Source organism: Bison bison, unplaced genomic scaffold (assembly GCF_000754665.1).
Source record: "Bison bison bison isolate TAMUID 2011002044 unplaced genomic scaffold, Bison_UMD1.0 scf7180017864213, whole genome shotgun sequence".
Classification (NCBI taxonomy): Eukaryota; Metazoa; Chordata; class Mammalia; order Artiodactyla; family Bovidae; genus Bison; species Bison bison.
The window spans coordinates 1274424-1300266 of NW_011494785.1; the positions used below are offsets into that span (position 1 = coordinate 1274424).

At 46.6% G+C, this 25843-nt stretch overlaps 1 protein-coding gene across 1 annotated transcript in view; it reads left to right on the plus strand.

Moving 5' to 3' along the window:
- Positions 1-25843, plus strand: part of ANO2 (anoctamin 2, calcium activated chloride channel) — a 339922-nt gene that overhangs the window by 241023 nt on the left and 73056 nt on the right. Inside the window, exon 17 of the mRNA XM_010844983.1 lies at positions 18431-18505. Coding sequence (XP_010843285.1) covers positions 18431-18505 — 75 coding nt within the window. The remainder of the gene's footprint in view (positions 1-18430; positions 18506-25843) is intronic.

A 25843-nucleotide genomic window follows, 5' to 3' on the forward strand; every position in this document is an offset into this window, starting at 1 on the left:
GGGGTAACAAGGAGATAGATGTACAAATGAAAATCGTCTTACTTTCCAAAGTAAGACTTGATAGTGAGAAACTTAATTTTTTTTTCCTTCTGGCTCATGGATGTTCACACAGTAGGGCTGGAGCTACTTCCAAGGTGCATCCTTAACACAAGCCAGTGATGACCGCGAGCCTGTGACTCTGGGGCAACCCTGGGGTAACTGCCTGATGTGTTCTTCCCCAGACTCAAGAAGGAGGAAGAAAAGGGCACAGCAGGGAGATGAACAGATCAACCGTGTCCCAAAATAGAGGAAATAGTAGAATGAACCTTTATCCTTTCTTACCTGTTTCTTTCTTTTTAAAATATATATAGTTTTAATGTGGACCATTTTTTGTCTTTATTGAATTCGTTACCATATTGCTTCCGTTTATGTTTGGGGAGGGAACTGGAAACTTTGTGGAGGGTAAAAAAGAAGGTCAATTCAGTTCAGTTGCTCAGTCATGTCTCTTTGTGACCCCGTGGACTGTAGCACGCCAGGCTTCCCTGTCCATCATCAACTCCTGGAGCTTGCTCAAATTCGCATCCATTGAGTCGGTGATGCCATCCAACCATCTCATCCTCTGTCATCTCCTTCTCCTCCCACCTTCAATCTTTCCCAGCATCAGGGTCTTTTCAAATGAGTCAGTTCTTCACAGCAGGTGGCCAAAGTATTGGAGTTTCAGCTTCAACATCAATCCTTCCAGTGAATATTCAGGACTGATTTCCTTTAGGATGGATCATTTGATCTCCTTGCAGTCAAAGGGACTCTCAAGAGTCTTCTCCAACACCACAGTTTGAAAGCAGACAGGAGAATTTGAAGCTCTCTTCTCTTTTGTCTTTCCTCCTTTTCTCCCGGGTCTTCCCAGGTGATGCTAGTAATAAAGAACCAGACTGTCACTGTAGGAGAAATAAGTGATGTGGGTTCAGTCCCTGGGTTGGGAAGATCCCCTGGAGAAGGAAATGGCAACCCACTCCAGCATTCTTGCCTGGAGAATCCCATGGACAGAGGAGCCTGATGGGCTATGGTCCATGGGTTCATAAAGAGTCGGACACGACTGAAGTGACTTAGTACACACGTGCACACACATGCCTTTTCTCCCATAAGAATTGATTAACTGCATAGTAGATAAGGATGGAGGGAGAAGGAAATGGCAACCCACTCCAGTATTCTTGCCTAGAGAATCCTGTGGACAGAGGAGCCTGGTGGGCTGCCATCCATGGGGTCGCACAGAGTCAGACACAACTGAAGAGACTTAGCAGCAGCAGCAGCAACAGATAAGGATGGAGGGGCCATGACAACAGAGGAGGGGAGAATGGTCTCTTGGTGTCCGTTGGGCATTTGGTGTCCTGGCACCTTTTTTTCGGGTTGCCTGTTTTCAGGGAAGTAGATTTCCCTTCCCCTTGGGAGCCTCAGTCCTCACTGTTCTGTCTAACTGTCAGAAGCAATCGACACGTAATTCCTCATCCTTAAATTCTGATCTGGTTCGTGTGGGGTCCCATGGTGCCCAGGCTGCTCTCTGCCAGGGGATCTGGAGACCCATGAATGCTAGTGAGACCCAGGGGAGCACAGATTCTTGTGCTCAGCTGTGTGTTTTCTTCACTAGGCAGAAGGGTTCCCCGTGCATGTTCTGGAAGCCAACTCAAGCCCCTCCTGGGGATCATGCATTCGGGATGACTTGAGCTCATTGGAAAAAACCATCCCCTAGCTGGCAGCAGGAGATGGTTGACCCCCGGGGTGCAGAGCAGAGGGCCTGGTTGGAGCCGCTGAGGCTGCAGATTCTCAGGCAGTGACTTCCCAGCACTTCAGTGAGTCAGGGCTTGGAGTCCACCGGCGTGATGTGTGTTGACTCCCTGGGGGGTGGCAGGCGGGGATGTGGGGCAGCCGAAGAGTGGGAAGGGGTTCCCCTGGGTGGACATTCCGCCATGTCATCCTAGGCCCTAAGTGCTGTGTTACCCTTGGCTTTTAGCTCCCTGCTCCAGGTGGGGAGAGGCAGGGCCCAGTCTCTCTTTGGGGGGCAGAGAATAGAATCCTTTCTGAGCCTGGGGATGCTCACAATTGGGTTGGTCCTGCCTGTCTGTCTCTTTTTGTCCAGAGAGAGAACTATGAGAAGGATAGAAAGAGAAATTTTACAAGTAAATCCTCCCAAAGCCGGATGGAGTATAGAAAGCAAGGAAGGCTGTTGTGTGGAGAGCCCTGCAGAAGAGTGTGGAGGGGGGATGAGACAAGAGGAACCAGGAAGACGGGCTCTCATACTAAACCAGTAGGCATTTAAGGCTCTGAGCCCGGAGCTGGGATGGGAGTCCAGTGTATGCTGCAAATCCAGTGGCTTGCAGACCAAACCTGTCACTTCTGGGATGTCTCCTGGTCCCTTTACCCTCTGTGTTTGGTGGAGATGTGCAGATGTGCAGGGAGAGAACGGAGGCGAAGGTTTGTAGAAGAAGAGAATCAGTGAGATGCAAGGGGATAGATTGTTGAGTAGCTTAAAGTCAGGTCATCGCTTGCTGGCAGAAGGAAAAAATGCCTTTCTGTGGGCAGGAGTCCTGGGTTGGGATCCTAGCTCAGGTAAGGGGGTCAAGCAACTTTTCTCAAACTGCCCTGGAACTGAGTTGTTAGCTACCAAAGAAGCTCAGTGACCATTGAGTTTGTGAATGCTGGATTAGATAGAGGTCCTGCATTATTTACCAGAGCCTCTGGTGTACATGTGTGTGTGAAGGTGTTAGTCATTCAGTTGTGTCCAACTTCCTGTAGACTGTAGCCCACCAGACTCCTCAGTCATTTTGTTCTCCAGGCAAGAATACTGGAGTGGGTTGCCATTCCTTTCTCCAGAGGCTCTGTGTGTTGGCAGTTATTAACACATTTCTTAAAAGAGAGAGCTGTCTGTGTGGAACATCTATGAGTACCTGGAAAATCCAATTTTCTGAAGACACAGTATAGGGTATTTGGGAAAGCTGAAAAGAACTTTCGATTGGAATTATTTGGATTTAGATTAAAATACCAATTCAGCCATTTATTAGGGCACTCTGGCCAAGAAACTAAGCTTCTTGGGTCTTGATTTCCTTGGGCTTAAAATATCCCTAATAATTCTTATCTGATAAAGTTATTGGAAGCAATAAGTGAGATCAGATGCATAAAGAATCTTGAAAAGTGCCTGTAGCTTAGTAAGCACACAGTAAAAGATGGATGGATGGATGAATGGATGAAGGAGTGGATGGATAAGGGGATGGATGGATGAGGGAGTGAATGGATAAGGGAATAGATGGATAGATGAGTGAATAGATGGATGGATTGTGGATGTGTGAGGAGGCAGATAGAACAACAAGTTTTGAACCACTACCTCAGCTAGGTAGAGTCATTGATCTGGGGCACACCCAGACCACCAAGCATGATTGTGTGTGTGTGTGTGTGTGTGTGTACATGCATGCACACACTTGTACACAAGCGCTCATGTGTGTATTTTCCTGAGTCTTTTCTGAAGACACCACAGTTGGGAGCTTCTCCACCAGGCTCCCACAGGATCTTCCGCATGGTCCCATCCCAGCAGCTGCTCCACTGCACCATGACTGCTTACCCTTTCGTCTCTGCCTGGGCACTGAGAGTCCTGGAGCATGAATGTCACAGCACAGTCCCTGGAACAGAGGTGATGTTTATAAAGTCACTGCCGCAGGGCCCCTTCTCAGTTTTCTGATAGGCGGGGCCACTGCACCAGTGGCATCTGAAACGCTATCCTAACCCTTCTTGAGGGTCAAAACTCAACCCTTAGAACTCTGCGCTGATGAGGAAGCTGGAGGGGCTGAGGGCAGTTCTGTGTGTGGAGAGGGGGAAGGATGAGCTCTGAGAGGTGCGGCAGGGCAGGGGTTCTGCTCTGGGCCTTGGGCCCTGGGTCCCTCCCTTCCTCGCCAGGTGGCATGGGGGGTGGTTACACGCGGGGCAGCTCCTAGGGGCCTGAGCTAGGTTCATGAGGCCCAGACCTGCCCTCCCAGGCTGGTGCCTGCATGCACTGAGCATGTTCAGTAGTGCTCCCTGGGCCCAGCCTCATCCCAAGCCCCAAGAGGGTGATGGCGACCCTGGAGGAAGCCAGCAGAGACTACCTGCACTTCCAACCACAGAGCAGTCGTCCTCCTCCAAGTCCTCCCCTTTTTGGATTTTTCTTCCTCTCTTTGGCCCTACATCCCTTTCTCTGCCGCAGCCTGGTGAACCCAGCTGAAGCTGAGCGTGGGCATGCCCAGGATGGCCGCTGTCACTGTCCTGTGTCTCTGGCCAGGATGTCCTTAGCCTGGAAGGACAGAGCCAACTCCCAGCCACAGAGAGCCCTGGACCTAAAGAAAAGGCCTGCGTGGCTGGAGCTGATCTCCCTTCACCTACCACATGTGTGGGCAGTGTGACACGTTTCATGGATTATTTCACTTAATAATTTTAGAACACGTTAGTGAATCATGTGTGTTATCATGGGCTTTCGTGGTGACTCAGAATGGCCACTCACTCCAGTATTCTTGCCTGGAGAATCCCATGGACAGAGGAGCCTGGAGGGTTACAGTCCATAGGGGTTGCGAAGAGTTGGACACCACTGAGTGGCTATCACTTTCACTTCATGTGTTATCATGACCCTGGCTGTGTCTCTAGGAAGAGCCAGGGCCGGCTTTGAAGATGGCTCTTTTGAAGGACAGTAGAGGCCACCTCCCTTGATCTGGGGACCCCAGGCTTGAGGAAGAACCAGGAAGTGCTTCTGCATGTCTGACCCAGTTTTCCTTGCTGGGCTCCCTTTCCATTGGTCCTGGCCCTTCTTGTTAATGAAGAGGAAGAACCACAAACCCCTCTTCTCTATTAGTTAACAAAACCTGAAACCAAACCAAAAAACAAACATTGCCTGCTGGCTGCGTGCAGTATCGCCAGACACCCCGAGGGGAGTTAATGACAGCGTCTTCTTGCCAGTTTACTGTTGTTACAAGTCCCTGCAAATACGTTTCTCGTGCAGTCCCAGTGAAAAATAAACAGTTTCAGATGTGTATCATCTAACCGCCTACCCATGGTATAACAGTGACCATGGGCTACACCAGAACTGACTGATGGTGTTACAGAACCGCGGACAAAGCATCCTTACTCTTCTGACCAAAACACATGGATGTTGTTGGATTCATTATTTATTCATCTGCAAGTGGAATCTTGCAAAGGGCATACTGATTTCTAAATGGAACTTACCAATACATTTCCCAAGTCTATTTTTGCACATCTCTGCTTTTGAGTGGAGGGCAGTGAGCATCTCTTAATAGATACCCTTTAAAGGATGGTATTCTCATTCATGGGCTGCCCTGGTGGCTCAGATGGTAAAGAATCTGTCTGCAATGCAGGAAACCCAGGTTCAGTCCCTGAGTCAGGAAGATCCCTTGGAGAAGGGAATGGATACCCACTTCAGTATTCTTGCCTGGAGAATGCCATGGACAGAGTTGCCTGGCAGGCTACAGTGCATAGGGTTGCATTGAGTCGAACACGACTGAGGCCAACAGTTCATGGGGTTGCAAAGAATCAGACATGATTGAGCAACTAACACTTTCACTTTCACTACTTCTCACCCTTATCCATCCACAATTCATCCAACCAGCCATCCAGCCATCTTTTCCCTGTGCTTACTAAATTGCAAGCACTTTTTAGGATTCTTTATGTGGGGACTTTTAAAGTCCAATAAATTCACAATATGAGATATAGCTGCATAAATTAAGTAAGATACTGAGATGCTGTCTAGGCTTCTGTGGCGTGTCAAACAATTGGCTTGATAATTGGAGTGCCTTGGCCGCTGGTCCCAAGCATGGCCAGTGAGCAGGCAGTCCTCCCACCCTTAGTTCTTGCCTCCTGACTCCTTGAGCCGAAGGTTCTCCCTGGTCTCGGGTGTGACTGGTGTGGCTCTGGCCCTACAGCCAGCTTGCAGATTGGTGGGGGTTGGGGTGGGCATGGGTGGGAACCAGCAATGCCGCTGACAATACAAATTCCATGTCAACACTCTGCATGAGGGAATTGTCTCCAAGCTTGTTTCCACTCTGTGAGCGCCTTTCAGAGAATCTGTTCACAGAGGGACAAACCACAGGAATATGGGCCCTGGAGCAAATGCAGCAAGGCAGGGAGCCAGTCTCCACGAACAGGACTTCCCTAATTGGGCTTAACTGCAGTGTTGCCCATGAAGCATTTTGAAAAACAGATTCTGTCACCCCCAAGGTTCTGACTTAGTAGATCTGGGGTTGGGCCAAGGTATGTTGAGAAACTTATTTTGAGAAGTCCCCTAAATGATGCTGATGATTAGCCAACTGAGAGTTGGTGACATTTCCCAGGGCATCCCATTCTAAAACCTCCCCTTGCACTGTGGCAGCCTGTCTTCTCTGCAGTCTGAGCCTCTGCTGGGAGCTGGGCCATCAGCTCTCTTCTACCCGTCCTCCAGGACTCAGGTCCTGCTTCTTCCCCAAGCCCCCTGCCTAATCTTTAAATAGAAATTACTGGCACATCTCCCGATATCATTTTTTGCACATCTCTGCTTTTAAGTGGAGGACAATGAGCCTCTCTTAATAGGTACTCTGTAAAGATGGTACCCTCATTCAACCAGCCATCCTCTCACCCGTCCATCCCTTCATCCAGCACAGTGAGGTATAGCTGCCTCCTTAGAGCATCATCATGGTCCAGAGGGAATGGATGCAGACAGGGATGCAGGGCAAGGATATTTTTCCATATCTATTTGTTGTTGTTGTTCAGTCACTAAGTCAATCCCCACTTTTTGCAACCCCAGGCTTCTGTGTCCTTCACTATCTCCCAGAGTTGGATCAGATTCATATCCATTGGGTCACTGATACTATCTAACCATCTCATCCTCTGTCACCCCCTTCTCCTTTTGCCTTCAGTCTTTCCCAACATCAGGGTCTTTGCCAATGAGTCAACTCTGCATCAGGTGACCAAAGTATTTGATATTCAGCTTCAGGATCAGTCTTTCCAATGCATATTCAGTATTTATTTCCTTTAGGATTGACTGTTTTGATCTCCTTGCAGTCCAAGGGACTCTCAAGAGTCTTCTCTAGCACCACAATTTGAAAATATCTGGGGAAAAAAATAGGGGTTACAAAACCTTATTGTGCCTGAAGCGAGCAGGAATAAGGGGGGATTTCACGAACAACTTTAAGATTGTAAACAAATATTCTACAGATATGTTTTCCATTCTGTGGGCTAGGATGTAAGGAAAAGGCCCCAAGCTGAAGCTGGAGGCTTGTTGGTTAAATTGAGAAGTAATGTGTGACCTGAAAGGACAAGACACGCTAGAAGGAGCTAAGTGAGCGCAGGGTCTCCATCACAAGGTCTTCACAGCGAGTCCAGGATAGTGATCGCGTCCTTGCCTAGAGCAGGGGGTAGGTGGGAACACAGCTAGGTGTCACTTAGGCTGGGTCTTCTCCCTGGGTTGTTTTCCTTGCAAAAAAAAAAAACTGTCCTTATCAGCACATGCTCATGGGATATGCACTTGACTGTTTTTTTTATTGGAGTGTAGTTGAATTACACTGTTGTGTTAATTGCTGCTGCACAGCAGAGTGACTCAGTTATGCATATGTACATATTCTTTTTCTTATTCTTTCCATTACGGTTTATCACAGTGCATTGCATACATTTTTCTGTGCTATACAGTAAGACCTTGTTTATCCTTCCTATATATACCAGTTTGCATCTGCTAATACCAAACTCCCAATCCATCCCGCTCCCATCTTCCTCCTCCTTGGCAACCGCCGGTCTATTTTCTGTGTCCCTTATTCTGCTTATGTTTCATAGGTAGGTTCATTTGTGTCGTAGTTTAGATTACACATAGAAGCAATATCATGTGATATTTGTCTTTCTCTGCCTGACTTACTTAGTATGATCATCTCTAGGTGCATTCATATTGTTGCAAATGGTGTTAGTTCACTTTTTTAATGGCTGAGTAATATTCCATCAAGTATATGTACCACATCTGTTTTAATCCATTCATCTGTGGATGGACGTTTAGGTTGTTTCCATGTCTTGGCTATTGTGAATAGGACATACACTTGACTATTATTCTTAAACTGTTGAAAAGTTACCAAGAAGTCTCTTTATTTTCCCCTTAGGTTTTGGCATCATAGCCTGATGCAGGGACACAAAATTGTACTGTGGGCTCCTCCTGTGTGACGTTAGATTCGACCCACCAGAGGCTAAATGCTCAATCCCAATCTTCTGTGCACTGGGCATTTCAAAGATGAGCTAGGCTGTTGTTTCCAAACTGATCCTTACCCACCAAGCCCCACCTGCAAGTGCGCTCCCAGAGCCAGGCCGATCTTAGTGCTGGAGTCCAGCGGGGAGCCAGACACAGAGGGTACCCGCCCTCACAAAGCTTCTATTTTCCTAAAGGAGGCAGAGAGGAGATAAATAAACACATGAGATAACTTCAGATAGTCATAGTTTTGATAGAGAATAATAAGGGTCAGAGGATGGGCTGGAGCCTTAGGAAAGGCCTCATTGGAGGGATGATGCTAGAACTGAGAACAGAAGGGTGAGCAGAGGACCTGCGTGGGTAAAGAGACAGAAGAGGAGAAATCTCATTCAGGTCTTGAGCTGGTGATGTTCAGTGAACAAGAAGGAAGCCAGTGTGGCTGGAATGGAGTACAAAGGGATTGAACGCTTAGCAATAAAGCTCAAGAGGGGCCAGAGTCCAGATCACATCAATCCTCGGAGGCCCCACTCAACATTGGATTTAGATGTATTCTGACCGCCGAGTCTGTGGTCATTGTGTGATGTTGTAGATAAGGTTATAGATTAAGGATTCATGTGTATAGTAATCATGGGGGGCCGTGGTGGCTTCAGCCCAGCTTCCTCCTTTTACAGGCAAGGAGGTCTGGACAGGGACGATGACATGGCTGCCCTGGGCTCTCATACGGTGTGAGGGGCAACCCACCTGAGCCCCGTTTTCCACCTCCACAATCTAGAAGGGGGGCCCCTTTAGAGAGCGAGTGGGGAGGGGCTGTCTGGGGGCCGACTCCAGGCAGGACACAGGGTAGGGTAATTGGAATTGGGGTCAGGGAGGGAGAGATGCTCAGCCCAGACCTGGAACCCAGGGAGGCCAAGGCCGCCCGCTGGGGAGTAGAGGTAGTGAAACAGCAGCCGTCTGGGGGCAGAGGCGCAGAGTTAGCAGGCTGGACCTCAGGAGGGGAGGAAGGGAGCCAGAGTCTGAATTTCTGAGTCTGCTGAAGTCACCAAGCAGCGGGAGGAACAGAGAATGCTTTCCATCTGAGCCACAAATCACACTATGTTCTGCCCTGGACTTTGCCCATGCCTGTTGCCTTGGGTGCTGTGCCACGCCACTGCTTCCAACCCTTTGTCAGGATTGCTGTCCTAGATTGACACCCTTCCCAAAAGTCTGTCTCTATCTCTAGAGGGCTCTGGGGGTCAGTTACAGGCAAGGCCACAGGGCTGAGGGCTAGGACCTGGAGGCTCAGTCCAGGAGGCTGTGTGTGCTTGGGCTGGGGGGACCAACACCATGCCCGGGTCCAATGTCATGGTGATAGGAGCTGCGGGGTGACCAATGTCAGTGAAGGGAGGGGTGTGCAGTCAAATGCTGGCCTTACTTTTATGGTCAGGCCGTGAAGACTTCCTGGAGGAGGAGCTATCTTGGGAGAGAAAACCAGGGAGAGAGAGATGGTGAAGTTGGTGGGATCACTGCTTCTGGAGTAGATGCTGTTTGTGAGGGGTCTTGAAGACTCACCAGCAGAGAGAGCATTGAACAGCTGTGTCAGGGCAAAGTGGGGCCAGGTCACGTAGAACATCTGTGTGACCTCAGAACTGGAAGACTGGCCCCCAGATCTCTACTGTAGGAAGCAGCGCCCGCACTGAATTTGGGATTTCCTTGTCATTTTATAAGGAAACCTCACCTAATGTGTCCTGATAAGGGCCAGGGTCTCTGGTGGTTGAAACAATAATGATGATAGTGATGTTAGGCTACAAGTGTTGGGTTCCAGCTCTGTGTGAGGCAGAGTTCCATATGCACGTTCCCATATGTGACCTCATTTCATCTTCACGGCAGCAATCTTGTGTGAAGGGCACTCACCTTAATCTCTTTTTTAGAGATGAGGAAATTGAGGTGCAGAGAAGGTGGTTCTATGCCTGAGGTCCTATGGTCTTCTCTCTTTTCATCCTGGAAAACACTTGTCATTCTTTAGTCACAAGTAAAATGTCTCTTCATCTGTAATGCCTTCCTTCTCCCCCAAGGCAGGCAGTTGCTCTCTCCTCTGTGTTCCCATGACATGTGTCATATCATCTCATAATATGTGTTGTCTTTCTCAGTTTCTTTTAGTGGTTGGAGCATCCCCTAAGACCCCATGGACTGCAGCATGCCAGGCTCCCCTATCCTTCACTGTCTCCCAGAGTTTGCTCAAACTCATGTCTATTGAGTGGGTGATGCTGTCCAACCATCTCACCCTAAGAGCAAAGAATGTGCCTTCTCCATATCTGCAGTGCCCAGTGCCAGAACAATGCTGGATACACATTTGATGTTCAGTGAAAGCTTCCTGCATAGAAATAGGATTAGTAACAACTCACAGTTATACAGAACTGAGAATTTTCCCAATATTGTCACATGCATGATGTACTCATTGAGGTGCAGTAGGGCAGGTCTACCAGTTGTCCGATTGAAGATGAGGCTATGAGGTCAGAGAGATGTTAGACAATATTCTTAAGGTTGCTCAGCTAATAAAGAGGTAGAGACAGGGATGAAGCCTAGGTCTTGCATTTCCAAATGCCTCACTATTCCCTCTCCTTAACACTGTCCCCTTGACTCAAGTATTTTCAGCAACAGAGGCTCAGTATGTGAACATTCTGGTGGAAACCAAAGCCAATCTATTTACAGACCTCCGGTGGTTAGCTGGAGCAGGTGAGGCAGGTGATGATGATGGTGCTTGACTTCCTGCCCTTTTGTTGTTGTTGATCAGTTACTCAGTTGTGTCTGACTTTGCGACCCCATGGACTGCAGCACGCCAGGCTCCCCTGTCTTCCACCATCTCCCAGAGTTTGCTCAAACGCATGTCCATTGAGTCGGTGATGCCATTCAACCATCTCATACTCTGTTGCCCCCTTCTTCTCCTGCCTTCAATCTTTCCCAGCATCAGCATCTTTTCCAATGAGTTGGCTCTTTGCATCAGGAGGCCAAAGTATTGGAGCTTCAGCTTCAGCATCAGTCCTTCCAGTGAATATTCAGGGTTGATTTCCTGCCCCTTTAGAAGTCTTCAAAGAAAGAGGACCACAGCTGGCTTCCTTTGAAGCCAAAATCCAGTTCTGTTCCAGGCATGATGCTTCCTGAGCAGTAGGCAAATATCATCTTTATTCTCCTTTACTGAATTCAAAGCAGTCTGTATTGGTTTAATATTGGCATAACTGAGTGTGTCTTTTCTCAGTCCATACTTGAAGTAAATCTAAAACATTATAAACACCTGAATTAGAAACTTCAAGGAATCTACAGATACTATCCCCTCAAGGAGGCAGACTATAACTGTTTACCCCTCAAATGTGGGCTGCATGTAGTGACTTCCTTCCAAAGAGTAAAGGAGGGGAAAGAGTTACTGGACAGCTGGGAAACCCGACAAGCATCATGAGTGACAGGTCATATTATAGCTTGTCCCTTTGCTGTGATGAAATGAACATGATGTCAGATTGGTGCAAAACTAATTGCAGTTTCAGACTATGAATTTTAAGACATTATAACTAGGCTCAAGCACATCTTTATTAATCAAAGTAGGAACCATTTCAATCAACACATTTTTGCCAACGAGAAAGAAGTTTATTTATTCCTGTAGTGTAAAAATCCATGCTTCGGGATTAGATGGATTCTCTGAAAGCATTTTCTGCCTCCTGCTGGTTGTAGAAGCATTTTCCCTGCAAAAAGTTGTCGAGATACTTGAAGAAGTGGTAGTTGGTTGGCAAGAGGTCAGGTGAATGTGACGGATGAGGCAAAACTTTGAAGCCCAATTCGTTCAACTTTTGAAGCAAAGCATTTGTTGTTGTGCGATGTGCATTCGAGCGTTGTCATGGAGAAGAATTGGGCCCTTTCTGTCGACCAAGGCCAGCTGCAGGCATTGTAGTTTTCATGCATCTCATGAATTTGCTGAGTATACTTCTCAGATGTAATGGTTTCGCTGGGACTCAGAAAGCTGTAGTGGATCAGACTGGCAACAGACCACCACACAGTCACCGTGACTTGGCACTTTTGGCTTTACCTCTGTGGTCTTCCTCGTCCAAACCCATAGCTTCAACCTAATTCTGAAAAAACTTCAGAGAAGCCTGTACTGAGCAATGTTGTACAAAATCCTTGACTACTTACTCCTCAAAACTGACCAGGTCATCGGCAACAAGAAAAGTCTGACACATCATCATAGTTTAGAGGAGCCTAAGAAGACATGGTGGCTAAAAATAATGTGGCATCTTACATGGGACTCTGGAGCAGAAAAGGAATATTAGGTGAAAACTAAGAAAATCCACATACAATGTGAGCTTTAGTTAATAATAAGGTACAGGGACTTCCCTGGTAGTCCAGAGGCTAAGGCTTTAAGCTTCCACAGCAGGGGTCATGGGTTTATTCCCTGGTCTGGCAACTATGATCCTGCATGCCGCTCAACGTGGCCAAAAAAAAAAAAAAAAAACATAGTAAGGTACAATATTGGTTCATTGCTTGCAAAAAATGTACCCATACTAACATAATAAAGAAACTGGGTGCAGAATTGTGTGTGTGTATATATATATATATACATATATATACACACACACATGCACACTCACACATTGTACTATCTTTGAAGCTTTTCATAAATCTAAAGCTATTCTAAATTTTTAAAAAAGTTTATTTAAAGAAAAGAAAGTAGAGGAAGGAATTCTCATATGTTCCTGGTGAAAATGCAAAAATAGCACAGCCATTTTGTAAAACAGTCTGGCAGTTGCTTATAAACCAAAGATACACGCAACCCATGACTCAGCAATTCCACTACTTGGTATTAACCTAAAGCCTATGCGGACACCAAAGCCAGTGTGCAAATACTTCCAACAGCTTTATTCGTTAATTACCAACAACTGGAAGCAGTCCAGACATCTCTCAGCCAGTGATGGTTCCGTGAGATGTGGCAGGTCCATACAGTGAAATATTACTCAGCAATAAGAAAACGGAGTTCTGGGAATGTAGCGGAAGTGAATCCCAAATGCAGTGCATTGAGTGAGACAAGTCAGACTGGAAAGGAGCCATGCTATGGGAATTTACTTTTATGAAATTTTGGAAAAGGCAACCCTGAAGGGACAGAGAATAGGTCTTGCCAGGAGCTGGAGACTGGGGGAGGTGATGGACCACAATGGATGGGGCAGTATTGAGGGGATGATGGTTCTGTTTTTGATTGTGGTCATGGTTACATGTGATACATACGTATTTATCAAAATTCACAAAATTGCATGCTAATAAGGTGCATTTTATTACATGATAATCACGCATTAATTTAAATAAATACAAACTCAGGGATGATTGACCACTTTTCAAGGTTGCCATCCCAGGATTTGAATAGGAGTCTCACCTACCGCGTTTGCAGTGCCTGCATTTCCTGCTGTTCAGTCTGCCAAAAGGACACTGCTGTGGTTTGCTGTGGATGTCACCATGCTACTTCCTGTTTGGAGACTTGGAAGCGAAAGCCGTAGTTTAGGGACAAGGACACAAGCATAGACAATGGCTAGGCTCCTGGCTTAACAGTGGTGAATTAGCTGAGTCCTTCTTGTCCACCCGCTTCTGATACAGTCATGACACAGACTTGACCTTACTTTTGGTGTGAGGCTTTGTGTGGCTTTTTGTTGGGGCTTCCCTGGTGGCTCAGATGGTAAAGAATCCACCTGCAATGCGGGAGACCTGAGTTCAATCCCTGGGTGGGAAGATCCCCTGGAAAAGGGAATGGCTACCCACTCCCAATATTCTTGCCTGGAAAATCCATAGACAGAGGAGCCTGGCAGGCTACAGTCCATGGGCTGCAAAGAGTCAGACACAACTGAGAGAGTAACACTTAGAGCTGACAGAGCGCTTTCCCAGGCGTTCAGCTGTGGGATCTGTGCATGCCCTCTGCCACTTCAGTGGGATGTGTGTCATCTCCGTGTTAAAAAGAGGGAGACTCTGAGAGCTCATGCTTACCTGTGTGTGCATGTGCATTGGCTTGGCCCCTCCATGGGTTGGCTAATTAATATAAAATACATGGTATAATAATCTGGCACAATAGATGTTACCGTTTATGCATTTTACAGATAAGGAATATAATTACTTTACAAATGAGGAAACAGAAGTTCTGGGAATTTCCCAAGGCCACTTGACTCGTATCAGAGCCAAGAGTTGAACTCAGAAGTTCAAGTTCCAAGTTCTTCTATGATCCCATGAGCTGGTTGTGTGACTTTTACATGGAGTGTAGTTAACTGGATGGTGTTTTGCCGTGAATATTCACATCTTTTCTGTGTCAGTGAGTGGAGATTGTAATTAGCATCCACCCAGGTGGTGCTAGTGGTGAAGAATCTACCTGTCTACTCAGGAGATGCAAGAGATGGGGGTTCAATCCCTGGATAGGAAGATCCCCTGGAAGACAGCATGGAAACCCACTCCAGTATTGGTGCCTGGAGAATCCCATGGACAGAGGAGCCTGGCAGGCTATTGTCCATGGGGTCCCAAAGAGTCGGACATGACTTTAGTGACTTAGCATGCATAGAGGCTGGTCTGAATGCACCTCATCCCTGGCCTTAAGAAGGTGGATAACACTTGTCAGGAACCTTGGCCAAAACCCTCTCTGCCCCCTGGCCCTGCCCTTGGGTTTGCTAGTCATCCTCTACGATTATACTTATTTTTAGAGCCTTTTTCATCTGGGGCTGTGTTTCCTACTTCTCTGCTTGCACTTCCTTTTCTCCCATTTATTCTAAAACTGTCCATCTTGTCCCTGAGGACCATTCTGAGCCCAGTCTCATCCTCACTGACTGCTTCCTTGCCCCTTCCCCTGATTTCTTGGACCATGCGCAGGTCTTTCTATCTCTCCTTGCCCTGCTCCCTACTCAGGGAGCCCCACTGGGGAGGAACTGGAGACACAGAACCTGTAACTGGAGCTTCCCCTTCCCTGCTCATCGCTGGCATTTCTGAGCACACCTGGCTTGCTGATTCTCAAGGCAGAACCTCTCATCCCCAGGCAAGAAGGCAGGAAAAGAGTCAGAGAATCATCCAGACTGTAATCATAATGAGAGAGGCCTCCAGATGAGCCCCACATAACCCTAGACTTCTTTTCATAATCCCCACAGAGTTATCATCTACCCACCACTCGTCAGTTTTCTAATCAGAATCTTAAAGTAAGATACCACTGTGCTCAATCGTGTCCTACTCTTCTTGATCCCATGGACTTTAGCCCACCAGGCTCCTTTGTCCATGGGATTCTCCAGGCAAGAATACTGGAGTGCATTGCCATTTTTTTCTGTAGGATATCTTCCTGAACCAGGGGCTGAACCTGAGTCTCTTGCTTCTCCTGCATTGGCAGGCAGATTCTTTACCATTAGGGCCACCTGGGAAGCCAAGATACCACTAGTGTGATTGAAATTAAGAATGAGTACTGGGGACTTCCCTGGTGGTCCAGTGGTTAAGAATTCACCTTGCAATGCAAGGGATGCAGGTTTTATCCCTGGTCAGGGAACTAAGATCCCACCTGCAAAACAGCTAAGCGTGTGTGCCCGCAAGTACTGAGACTGTGTACTACAACTAGAGAATCCATGTGCTGCAATGAAAAATCCTACATGACATAGCAAAGATCCTGTGGGCTGCAACTAAAACCCGACACAGCCAAATACATAAATAAATATTAAAAAGAAAACAAATAAAAAAAGAATGGATACTGAAGGCAGAGAGAAAGAAATACTAGTCCCTTTTGATGTCTGGCCTCATTTAGAGGACTTGCTTCAGTCTTAACAGAAATAGGTTTTTATAGTCCCACCTGTGCAGGATGGTCATGACCTGCAGTGACCTTGTTCTCACTGTGTGATGGAAAGTCTGCTGGGCTCAGAGTCTTGAGACCTGATCCTATCGGAGCCTATGAGAAACCGAGCATCCCTTGTTGACGTCATGGGTACCTGAGAGCGTTGGTCACTGAATGACTCCAGCCTTAAAGCTCTTTTTAAAAAAACTGGGATATAATTGCTTTACACTGTTGTGTTATTTTCTGCTGTAGACTGAAGTGAATCAGCTATAAGATCCCCTAGAGAAGGGCATGGCTACCCATTCCAGTGTTTCTTGCCTTGAGAATTCCATGGACAGAGGAGCCTGGTGGGCTATAGTCCATGGGGTCTTGAAGAGTTGGGCACAACTGAATGACTAACATTTCACTTTATACATTTATCCCCTCCCTCTTGGACCTCCCTCCCACCCCTCTAGGTCATTACAGACCACCGAGCTGTTAATGCTTATTTCCACCCCGTTGTAGTCACCTCAGCCCTATGCTTAGCTCCAGACATGTCTTGAGAAAGATATACCATTCCTTTCCTCAAATCCCACCCAGGCTCACTCCCAGGATAACCCACATTCCTGAACTGGCACGGGATTCCTCCCATATCACTCCCATCCCATTAAACAGGGAGCCCCCTGGGGACAGTGACTATATCCACTGTCCTCTGTCTCCCCACTGTGCATGGCCACAAAGTCTGCACACAGTTGGCTCACAGAGGCTTTTAGGAAGATTTTCAGGCCAAGAAGGCCCTTCACTTACAGTGGTGATGGTGGTTTCGTCGCTCAGTCATGTCTGACTCTTTGCGACCCTATGGACTGTAGCCCTCCAGGCTCCTCTGTGGGATTCTCCAGGCAAGAATACTGGAGTGGGTTGTCATTTCCTCCTCTAGGGGATCTTCTGACACAGGGATCGAATCTGAGTCTCCTGCATTGCAGGCAGATTCTTTACTGCTGAGCCACTGGGGAAGCCTACAGTACAAGCTTTCAAAGCCTAGATGGCACTGTTGCTAGAGTCAGATCAGGTGTGTTCTGAAATCTGGTGAGGAGGGAGAGAGAAGCAGAAAGGGGCCTGGAATGCTGGCTTGCTGAGCTAGACAGGCTGCAGAAACGCAGGAGCCCTACCTCGCCAGCGTGGAGGGCTTTGCCGTTTCCACTGCATCCTCCCCAGCATGGGTTTAGCTGGCCTTCGAGGCAACCTTGTAGTTGGCAGGGCACTATATCCATTCTAATTGTAAAGAATGGCAGCTCAAAGAAATCCAGTTGTTCAGTCGTTCAGTCATGTCCGACTCTTCATGACTTCATGGACTGCAGCACGCCAGGCTTCCCTGTCCATCATCATCTCCCAGGGTTTGCTCAAGCTCACGTCCATCAAGTCGACGATGCCATCCAACCGTCTCATCCTCTGTCGTCCCCTTCTCCTCCCGCCTTCAGTCTTTCCCAGCATCAGGATCTTTTCCAATGAGTCAGCTCTTCCCATAAGGTGGTCAAAGTATTAGAGCTTCAGCATCAGTCCTTCCAATGAATATTCAGGGTTGACTTCCTTTAGGATTGACTTCTCTGATCTCCTTGCAGTCCAAGGGGCCCTGAAGAGTCTGCTCCAACACCACAGTTCAAAAGCATCAAATCCAGTGCCCAGGCTAAAATTATGTGGCAGTTAATTGGCAGAGGTTTTTACCCCTCGTACCTGGTGGGCTTCACCCTACCAGGTGAGGGATCTAAGCGGGCAGGGAAGGCGGATGTGGTCAGGGATATGGAGGTCCCAAGAGAGCAGGGGGTGAACTGGATGGAGTCTGGTTCTCAGCCAGACTGATAGCAAGGCCTCAGCTGAGCCTGCACCTTGAGTTGTCTGCCTTTGTGACCAGGGGAGAACAGTTGTTTTGGAGGGAACAAATAACAACACGTACAGGTTCTTTGAAGAACAAAAATTGTGGGTAATTTGCATACTCGGGATCTGAGGTCAGTGGTGATGTCTGATATAAATGATGATCTATTCTAGGATGCTGCTCTGTGGTCATTTGTATCTATCATTTGTCCCCCACTTTACCACATTCGTGTGTTTCTCATTAAAATAAAGCAAATAAAACCATCTTGTGCATGAGTCAGGATGAGGGTCATGACTGTGCCCATTTAGCAGATGAAGAAATAGAAAGAAATGTTAAGAGGCACAGCAAAGATCGCACAGCAGATAGAGCAGTTGAACTGAAACTTTAGCCCAGTGTGAGGCTGAAATCAGATCTAGAAGTCACAGAATTAGGAGAGCTGTTGTTGATGTGGAAGGTAAGGCATCAGAGACCAAAAACGTCTCTAAGTAGAGTGATGAATGATATACACATTTATGGAAAACTGAGGGACATTTTATATCTGTTACTTACAGCATCTGATGGTCACTGTTCTCCTGTTTCTCCCCAGGACGATGAAGATAAGCTGACCTGGAAAGATCGTTTCCCAGGTTACCTGATGAACTTCGCCTCCATCTTGTTCATGGTAATTTCCTGGTGGGAATACCTGGTTCTGCCATGTGCATGGGGATCCTGCTGTGTGAATGCTGGGGGTGTTAGTCTGTGATGTTTCGAGGATGATGAGGGGCTAGTGAAGATGAAGCCATGGTCCTCTCAGAGGGACAGGAGACAGGTTCGACTGCTGGTCCAGGAAGATCCCACATGCTGGGAAACCTGTGCACCACAACTATTGAGCCTGTGGTGCACAGAGCCCAGGAAGTGTGACCCTGAGCCTACGTGCTGCAACTACCAAAGCCCTTGTGCCTCGAGTCCCTGCTCCGCAGCAAGAGAAGCCACTGCCAGGAGAAGGCCACACAATGCAACGAAGAGTAGCCGCTGCTCACCCCAACTGGAGAAAAGCTTGCACAGCAATGAAGACCCAGCACAGGCAAAAATAAACAGATGAATAAAATTATTAAAATGCACTCCAAGTTGGATAATAAATTATATAGCCCCCTACAAATTTGTTTTTTTTTTTAATCCTTATATTATGCTAACTTTTCCCCCCATTTTTTCTTTCATTTTTAAAAAAATCCAGTCTCCAGAAGGGGCTTGGCATTACCCTAGAACAAGGTGTGGAATTTGAAATAAAGGGGTCAGGATGATGTTTGTAAAAGAGTGGCTTTTATTGTTACAGAATTAGCCCAGGGCACCTTTGGCAATGAAGTTGAGTATCCAGTATCATTTCCTCTTCTACCCGTAGTGACTAACCCTTGGCAGAAGATGCCACGACCATGACCACGAGGAGGCTTTTAGCGATGCCAGTCTGTCATCTGTTGGGGGTATTTTTCATGGAGTGATGAGAGCCAAGAAAAGTGCAGTGCAGCGTTCATCTTCCTCATCCATGGAAGAGGCCTGGCTGGACAAAGATGAAGCTTCTCTTTCTTCTCCAACCCAGAGTATGGAGCTAATGCTCCTTTCCTTTTTGACTGAATCCTCTTTTTGTGTCCTTTTTCTATGGGAGGATTATCAGAGGCAATTCCCTCCCTTTAGAGCAGGGTGCCTAAACTTTCCTCCCACGCCCAAGATAACCATTGGCTCATGTTTGTATATCAGAGACCAGTCATCAGAAACCCTCCTCCATCACTTGGATTATCAAGTGGCCTCCTAACTCAGCTCCCTGCTGTTACTCTGGCCCCAGCCTGCTGATCTTTTCTAAATCTAGGTCACCTCACATTACTCCTCTGCTCAAAACTCTTTAAAGGCATCACATCTTGAGGCCAAAATCTTTGTTCTGTGTTCACGGATGCTGAACAGAAATATGGAGACCTTTCAATTCAGTCACTCAGTTGTGTCTGACTGCTTGCGACCCCAGGGACTGCAGCACGCCAGGCTTCCCTGTTCTTCACTATCTCCTGGAGCTTGCTCAAACTCGTGTCCATCGAGTTGGTGATGCTATCCAACCTTCTCATCCTCTGTCATCCCCTTTTCCTTCTGCCTTCAATCTTTCCCAGCATCAGGGTCTTTTCTAATGAGTCAGTTCTTCTCATCGGGTGGCCGAAGTATTGGAACTTCAGCTTCAGCATCTGTCCTTCCAAGAAGGAAGAAAGTGGCTTTATTTCTTTGCCAGGCAGAGAGGGAGCACAGTAGTCTTGCGCCTCAAGAACTGTGCCCCCTTCCCTGGGGAGTAGGAAGAGGTCTTATAGCCAGGACTATGGTCAGGGGTATGTGGTAAAGATCAAGGTCGTGACAGTTTTGCATTCTTCTTTCTTCTGCAAAGTTTCAAAACAGCCACAACACTGGGTCTGTTTGGATCCAAGGGTGGTGATGCTGACAATTTAGGGAGTGTGCAGGGTCTCAGTGTGCCTGCTCAGTAGTTTCAGTCATGTCTACTCTTTATGACTCCATGGACTGTAGCCCTCCAGGCTCCTCTGTCCATGGGATTTCCCAGGCAAGAATACTGGAGTGGGTAGCCAGTCCCTTTTCCAAGGGAGCACCCTTATTGTATGGGTGCCATGGTCTTCTCAACTTCCATTCAGAATGCAAGTCCCGGAGGGTAGGGACCAGATTAGCTGTCCCTCCTATGTCTCTCATCGTGTGAAATTAGGACTCTGGGCTCCATAACATGGCTTCCACTGCAATTTGGCTGTATCCAGATGTAAGATTATGGAATTCAAACACTAAGAGCCACAAGAATGTACTGTGCAACTTGGGGAACACAGCCAATATTTTGTAATAACTGTAAATGGAAAGTAAAGTTTAAACATTGTATTAAAGAGGCTTCCCTGGTGGTCCAGTGATTAGGACTCTGAGTGTCCACTGCAGGGAGTACAGGTTTGATCCCTGGTCAGGGAATTGGCCAAAAAAAAAATGTATTAAAAAAGACCCACCAAGAGACCCAGAGGCCATGATAGGTGACCACATGCAGGAGGGGGAAACTGCCAGAGCTGAGGGTCAGCAAATCTTTACCAAACATGTTCCATGCAGGAGGCACCTCTCTGTAGTTGCAAAAGGCACAGAGAGAAGTACATGATCAATTTCCCCTTTTGGTCCAGCTGGGGGACCTGATCACAAACATGAAATACAGCTCACATGGTGCAGTAAGTGGTCAGAAAACACTTGTTGAATTTAATAAACAAAATCAATAACACAGCCAGAGTGATGAGAAGAGTGCTGGATTTGGTGCCAAAAGTCCTGGGTTGAGCTTGGAACCATAGAGAAGAATTCAGATCCTGGATGGAACTAAATTGTATCTACCAAAGGTGTAGCACGTGTGGTTACTATAAGAAATCATGCTAAAGTAGGTGTGGCTGCAATAATGAAATCAGGAGGGCACACATGGATTAGCTGGTTTTTTAATACTGATATTTTATGAATATGTAATACCATTCATCCGATTAATTGAGTTATTATAAGCATTAGCTTAAAGTTCAGTAATATCTCGCCTTAATCAAGTGATATTTAGTGAGAGGCATGTTCTTCAAAATGACCATGGGAAATGTGGGTAGAATCTGTGAGTAGATAAAGTCACTGTTTGTTGGCCTTTGTCTTTTTTGATAGCATGTTGCTGAAACATTAGTCTGTAATTTTTAATTATTCATTATGCTATGCTTAAAGCAATTAATGTGAGAGCTATTTTGTTTTCTTGATAATTGGATGTAGTGATTAGAACATGTTTTGTATTACACTAGAGTTTTTTTTTAGCTTTTTATTTTATATTGGAGTATTGTTGTATTTCCTCTTCTTTGGGATGGTTTTGGTCACTGTGTCCCGTGCAGTGTTATGAACCTCCATCCATAGTTCCTCAGGACCTTTGTCTATCAGATCTAATCTCTTGAATCTATTTGTCACCTCCACTGTATGATAATGAGGGATTTGATTTAGCGCATGTGTGAATGGTCTAGTGGTTTTCCCTACTTTCTTCAATTTAATTTTGCAATAGGAGCTCGTAATCTGAGCCATAGTCAGCTCCAGGTCTTGTGTTTACTGACTGTATAGAGCTCCTCCATCTTTGGTTGCAAAGAACATAATCAATGTGATTTTGGTATTGATCATCTGGTGATGTCTATATGTAGGGTCGTCTCTTGGTTTGTTGGAAAAGGGTGTTTGTTATGATCAGGATGTTCTCTTGACAAAACTCTGTTAGCCTTTGCCTTGCTTCACTTTGTACTCCAAGGCCAACCTTGCTTGTTATTCCGGGTATCTCTTGACTTCCTTTTGCATTTCAATCCTCTATGGTGAAAATCACATCTTTTTTTTGGTATTAGTTCTAGAAGATCTTGTAGGTCTTCATAGAATCGTTCAGCTTCTTTGAAGTGGTTGAGGCATAGACTTGGGTTACTGTGATGTTCAATAGTTTGCCTTGGAAATTAACAGAGATCCTTCTGCTGTTTCCAAGCGCTGCATTCTGTACTCTTTTTGTTGACTATGCGTACAGCTGATGAACAATGTCATGCTAGTTTCGGGTTGACAGCAAAGCAACTCAGCCATACGTGGGCGTGTGTCCATTCTCCCTCTGTGGATCAACTGTTGTTGTTGATGATGATGGCTTTGCCATGTATCTCGCGGACCTCGGACCAGTCCCATTGCTGCTTCTTGGTCCTCGTTTTCCTTGTCTGTGAGATCAAAGGCTGGATGTGGATGATCCCTAAAGGCTGAAATTCCTTAGTTTCTACCATGATCTGGGAGCTGGGTTTGTAATATGTGCCTTGTGAGCTTGAGCAAATCACCTCCTACACCTGTTTCCTCACCTGCAAATTGATCCTGGCATGGGGTCGGTGCTCTCCAAGCTCTTCCCACTTGAAAATTGCGAATCTTGAGGTGTTTGTGGGAGACACCAAAGGAGAGGTTCAGAAGAGTGGGATGGAAAATCAAGACCAGGGAAGTTGGGGTGGCAGAGCACAGCATCTGGGTGCTGAAGAGGGGCATGAAGGTGGAGCCAAGAAGGAGAGAGGGTGGGGAAAAGGGGTGCCCTGAGTGAGTGGAGCAGGGCCTCTAGAAGAGGAAGAATCTCAAGAAGTGAGGATTCTGAGCCGGTAGGTCTAGACTATTCGCCTGTTTCTCAAGCTCACAGGCGAGACGGCGGGGTCCAAACCACACTTTGGGTGACCAGGAAGCATGCTCTGTCCTCAGCTTGGCGGCAGGGGGGCGTCTTAAAAAAGGAGGTGGAAGCTGGTCTCCTCCCCACCCCTAGGACCCCAAAACAGGGGATGTTTTTGCCATGGCTGTTTCCCCCATCCTCTCTGTACACCTAGCCCTAGGTGTGTGCGTGCACACACAAACACACACACTCTTCGATGCCCTGGTCTCTCCACTTTGCTGCATCAATGCTTCCATCACTGGCCTTCACTGCAAAGGCGATTTTGAGGGGAAAGAATCTCATAGCATGTTTTCCAGGCCCTTGCTGTCTGGCTGTGACGATCCCAGAGGAGAGGGAGGTGGGATGTCTCTGTTGTTGGTGGGCAGTGATGTCATGTCCAGGTTTCCCTATGTCCAGGGTCCTCATCCCTCCCCGGTCCTGGGGGCTGAGATTCTACCACCCCGCCCACACCCCATCAGGGGAGGGGCCTCCCACCAAGTGTTTTTCTCATCTAACCTCTCCTCCACCCACCCCCCACCCACCCCCTGCACACACACAGCTTCCCTCTCCCCAGGGCTGCTGCCATCCTGCCTTCCTTACAGAGGGGCCCCTTTTTCTCACCATCGTCCACAGACACATGTTTGTAAAGCACACGAGGATGCACAGTACACGGCTGAGGCTGTCACCGGCACCCCCGGTGGCCTGGGACTTCTGCACGTGGCCACATCTGCAACCCATTCTCCAGCGCAGCCCACCCAGGTGTCATTCATGGGCTGCAGGGGCCAGAGGCTCCACCCTCCTCCTCTCCCCTCACCACCCCCATCCCCTACCCTCTTCCTCCCCTCCTTTCTAGGGAGGGGACACCACAGTCCAGGGCAGTGTGTTTTCTCACAGGAACCTTTCACCTGGCTCTTTCTCTCCCCATGTTTTTCATTTCGTCCTCCCCAGCCAGCATCCACCCCTCCTTCCCCACCCAGAGGGGATGTGACTTGAACTGCCTCCTTTTACAGAAAGAATTCAAGAAAGAAGACTCTACCGATGGAAAGGAATTAGAGCCTTGACCTGAGCAGATCACACACCTAGCCGATCCCCTCCACCTTCTGCCCCTCACATCCTTGTGCTTCATGGAAACGGCCCCTCCTTGACTGTGATGGGAGGGGAGAGGGAGTCTCGTCGTTCTTAGGTTCTGGAAAAAGGAAGTAGGGCTGGCCCTCCAGGTCAAGTGGCTGGTAAACTCTCCTTCTAATTTTCTAGTGGAGTCTTTAGGGTTTTCTATGTAGAGGATCATGTCATCTGCAAATAGTGAGAGTTTTACTTCTTCTTTTCCAATTTGGATTCCTTTTATTTCTTTTTCTGCTCTGATTGCTGTGGCCAAAACTTCCAAAACTATGTTGAATAGTAATGGTGAAAGTGGGCACCCTTGTCTTGTTCCTGACTTTAGAGGAAATGCTTTCAATTTTTCACCATTGAGGATAATGTTTGCTGTGGGTTTGTCATATATAGCTTTTATTATGTTGAGGTATGTTCCTTCTATTCCTGCTTTCTGGAGAGTTTTTATCATAAATGGATGTTGAATTTTGTCAAAGGCTTTCTCTGCATCTATTGACATAATCATACGGTTTTTATTTTTCAATTTGTTAATGTGGTGTATTACATTGATTGATTTGCGGATATTGAAGAATCCTTGCATCCCTGGGATAAAGCCCACTTGGTCATGGTGTATGATCTTTTTAATGTGTTGTTGGATTCTGATTGCTAGAATTTTGTTAAGGATTTTTGCATCTATGTTCATCAGTGATATTGGCCTGTAGTTTTCTTTTTTTGTGGGATCTTTGTCAGGTTTTGGTATTAGAGTGATGGTGGCCTCATAGAATGAGTTTGGAAGTTTACCTTCCTCTGCAATTTTCTGGAAGAGTTTGAGCAGGATAGGTGTTAGTTGCAGGATATAAAATCAACACACAGAAATCCCTTGCATTCCTATACACTAATAATGAGAAAACAGAAAGAGAAATTAAGGAAACAATTCCATTCACCATTGCAACGGAAAGAATAAAATACTTAGGAATATATCTACCTAAAGAAACTAAAGACCTATATATAGAAAACTATAAAACACTGGTGAAAGAAATCAAAGAGAACACTAATAGATGGAGAAATATACCATGTTCACGGATTGGAAGAATCAATATAGTGAAAATGAGTATACTACCCAAAGCAATTTATAGATTCAATGCAATCCTTATCAAGCTACCAACAGTATTCTTCACAGAGCTAGAACAAGTAATTTCACAATTTGTATGGAAATACAAAAAACCTCAAATAGCCAAAGTGATCTTGAGAAAGAAGAATGGAACTGGAGGAATCAACCTACCTGACTTCAGGCTCTACTACAAAGCCACAGTTATCAAGACAGTATGGTACTGGCACAAAGACAGAAATATAGATCAATGGAACAAAATAGAAAGCCCAGAGATACATCCACGCATATATGGACACCTTATCTTTGACAAAGGAGGCAAGAATATACAATGGATTAGAGACAATCTCTTTAACAAGTGGTGCTGGGAAATCTGGTCAACCACTTGTAAAAGAATGAAACTAGAACACTTTCTAACACCATACACAAAAATAAACTCAAAATGGATTAAAGATCTCAATGTAAGACCAGAAACTATAAAACTCCTAGAGGAGAACATAGGCAAAACACTCTCTGACATACATCACAGCAGGATCCTCTATGACCCACCTCCCAGAATATTGGAAATAAAAGCAAAAATAAACAAATGGGACCTAATTAACCTTAAA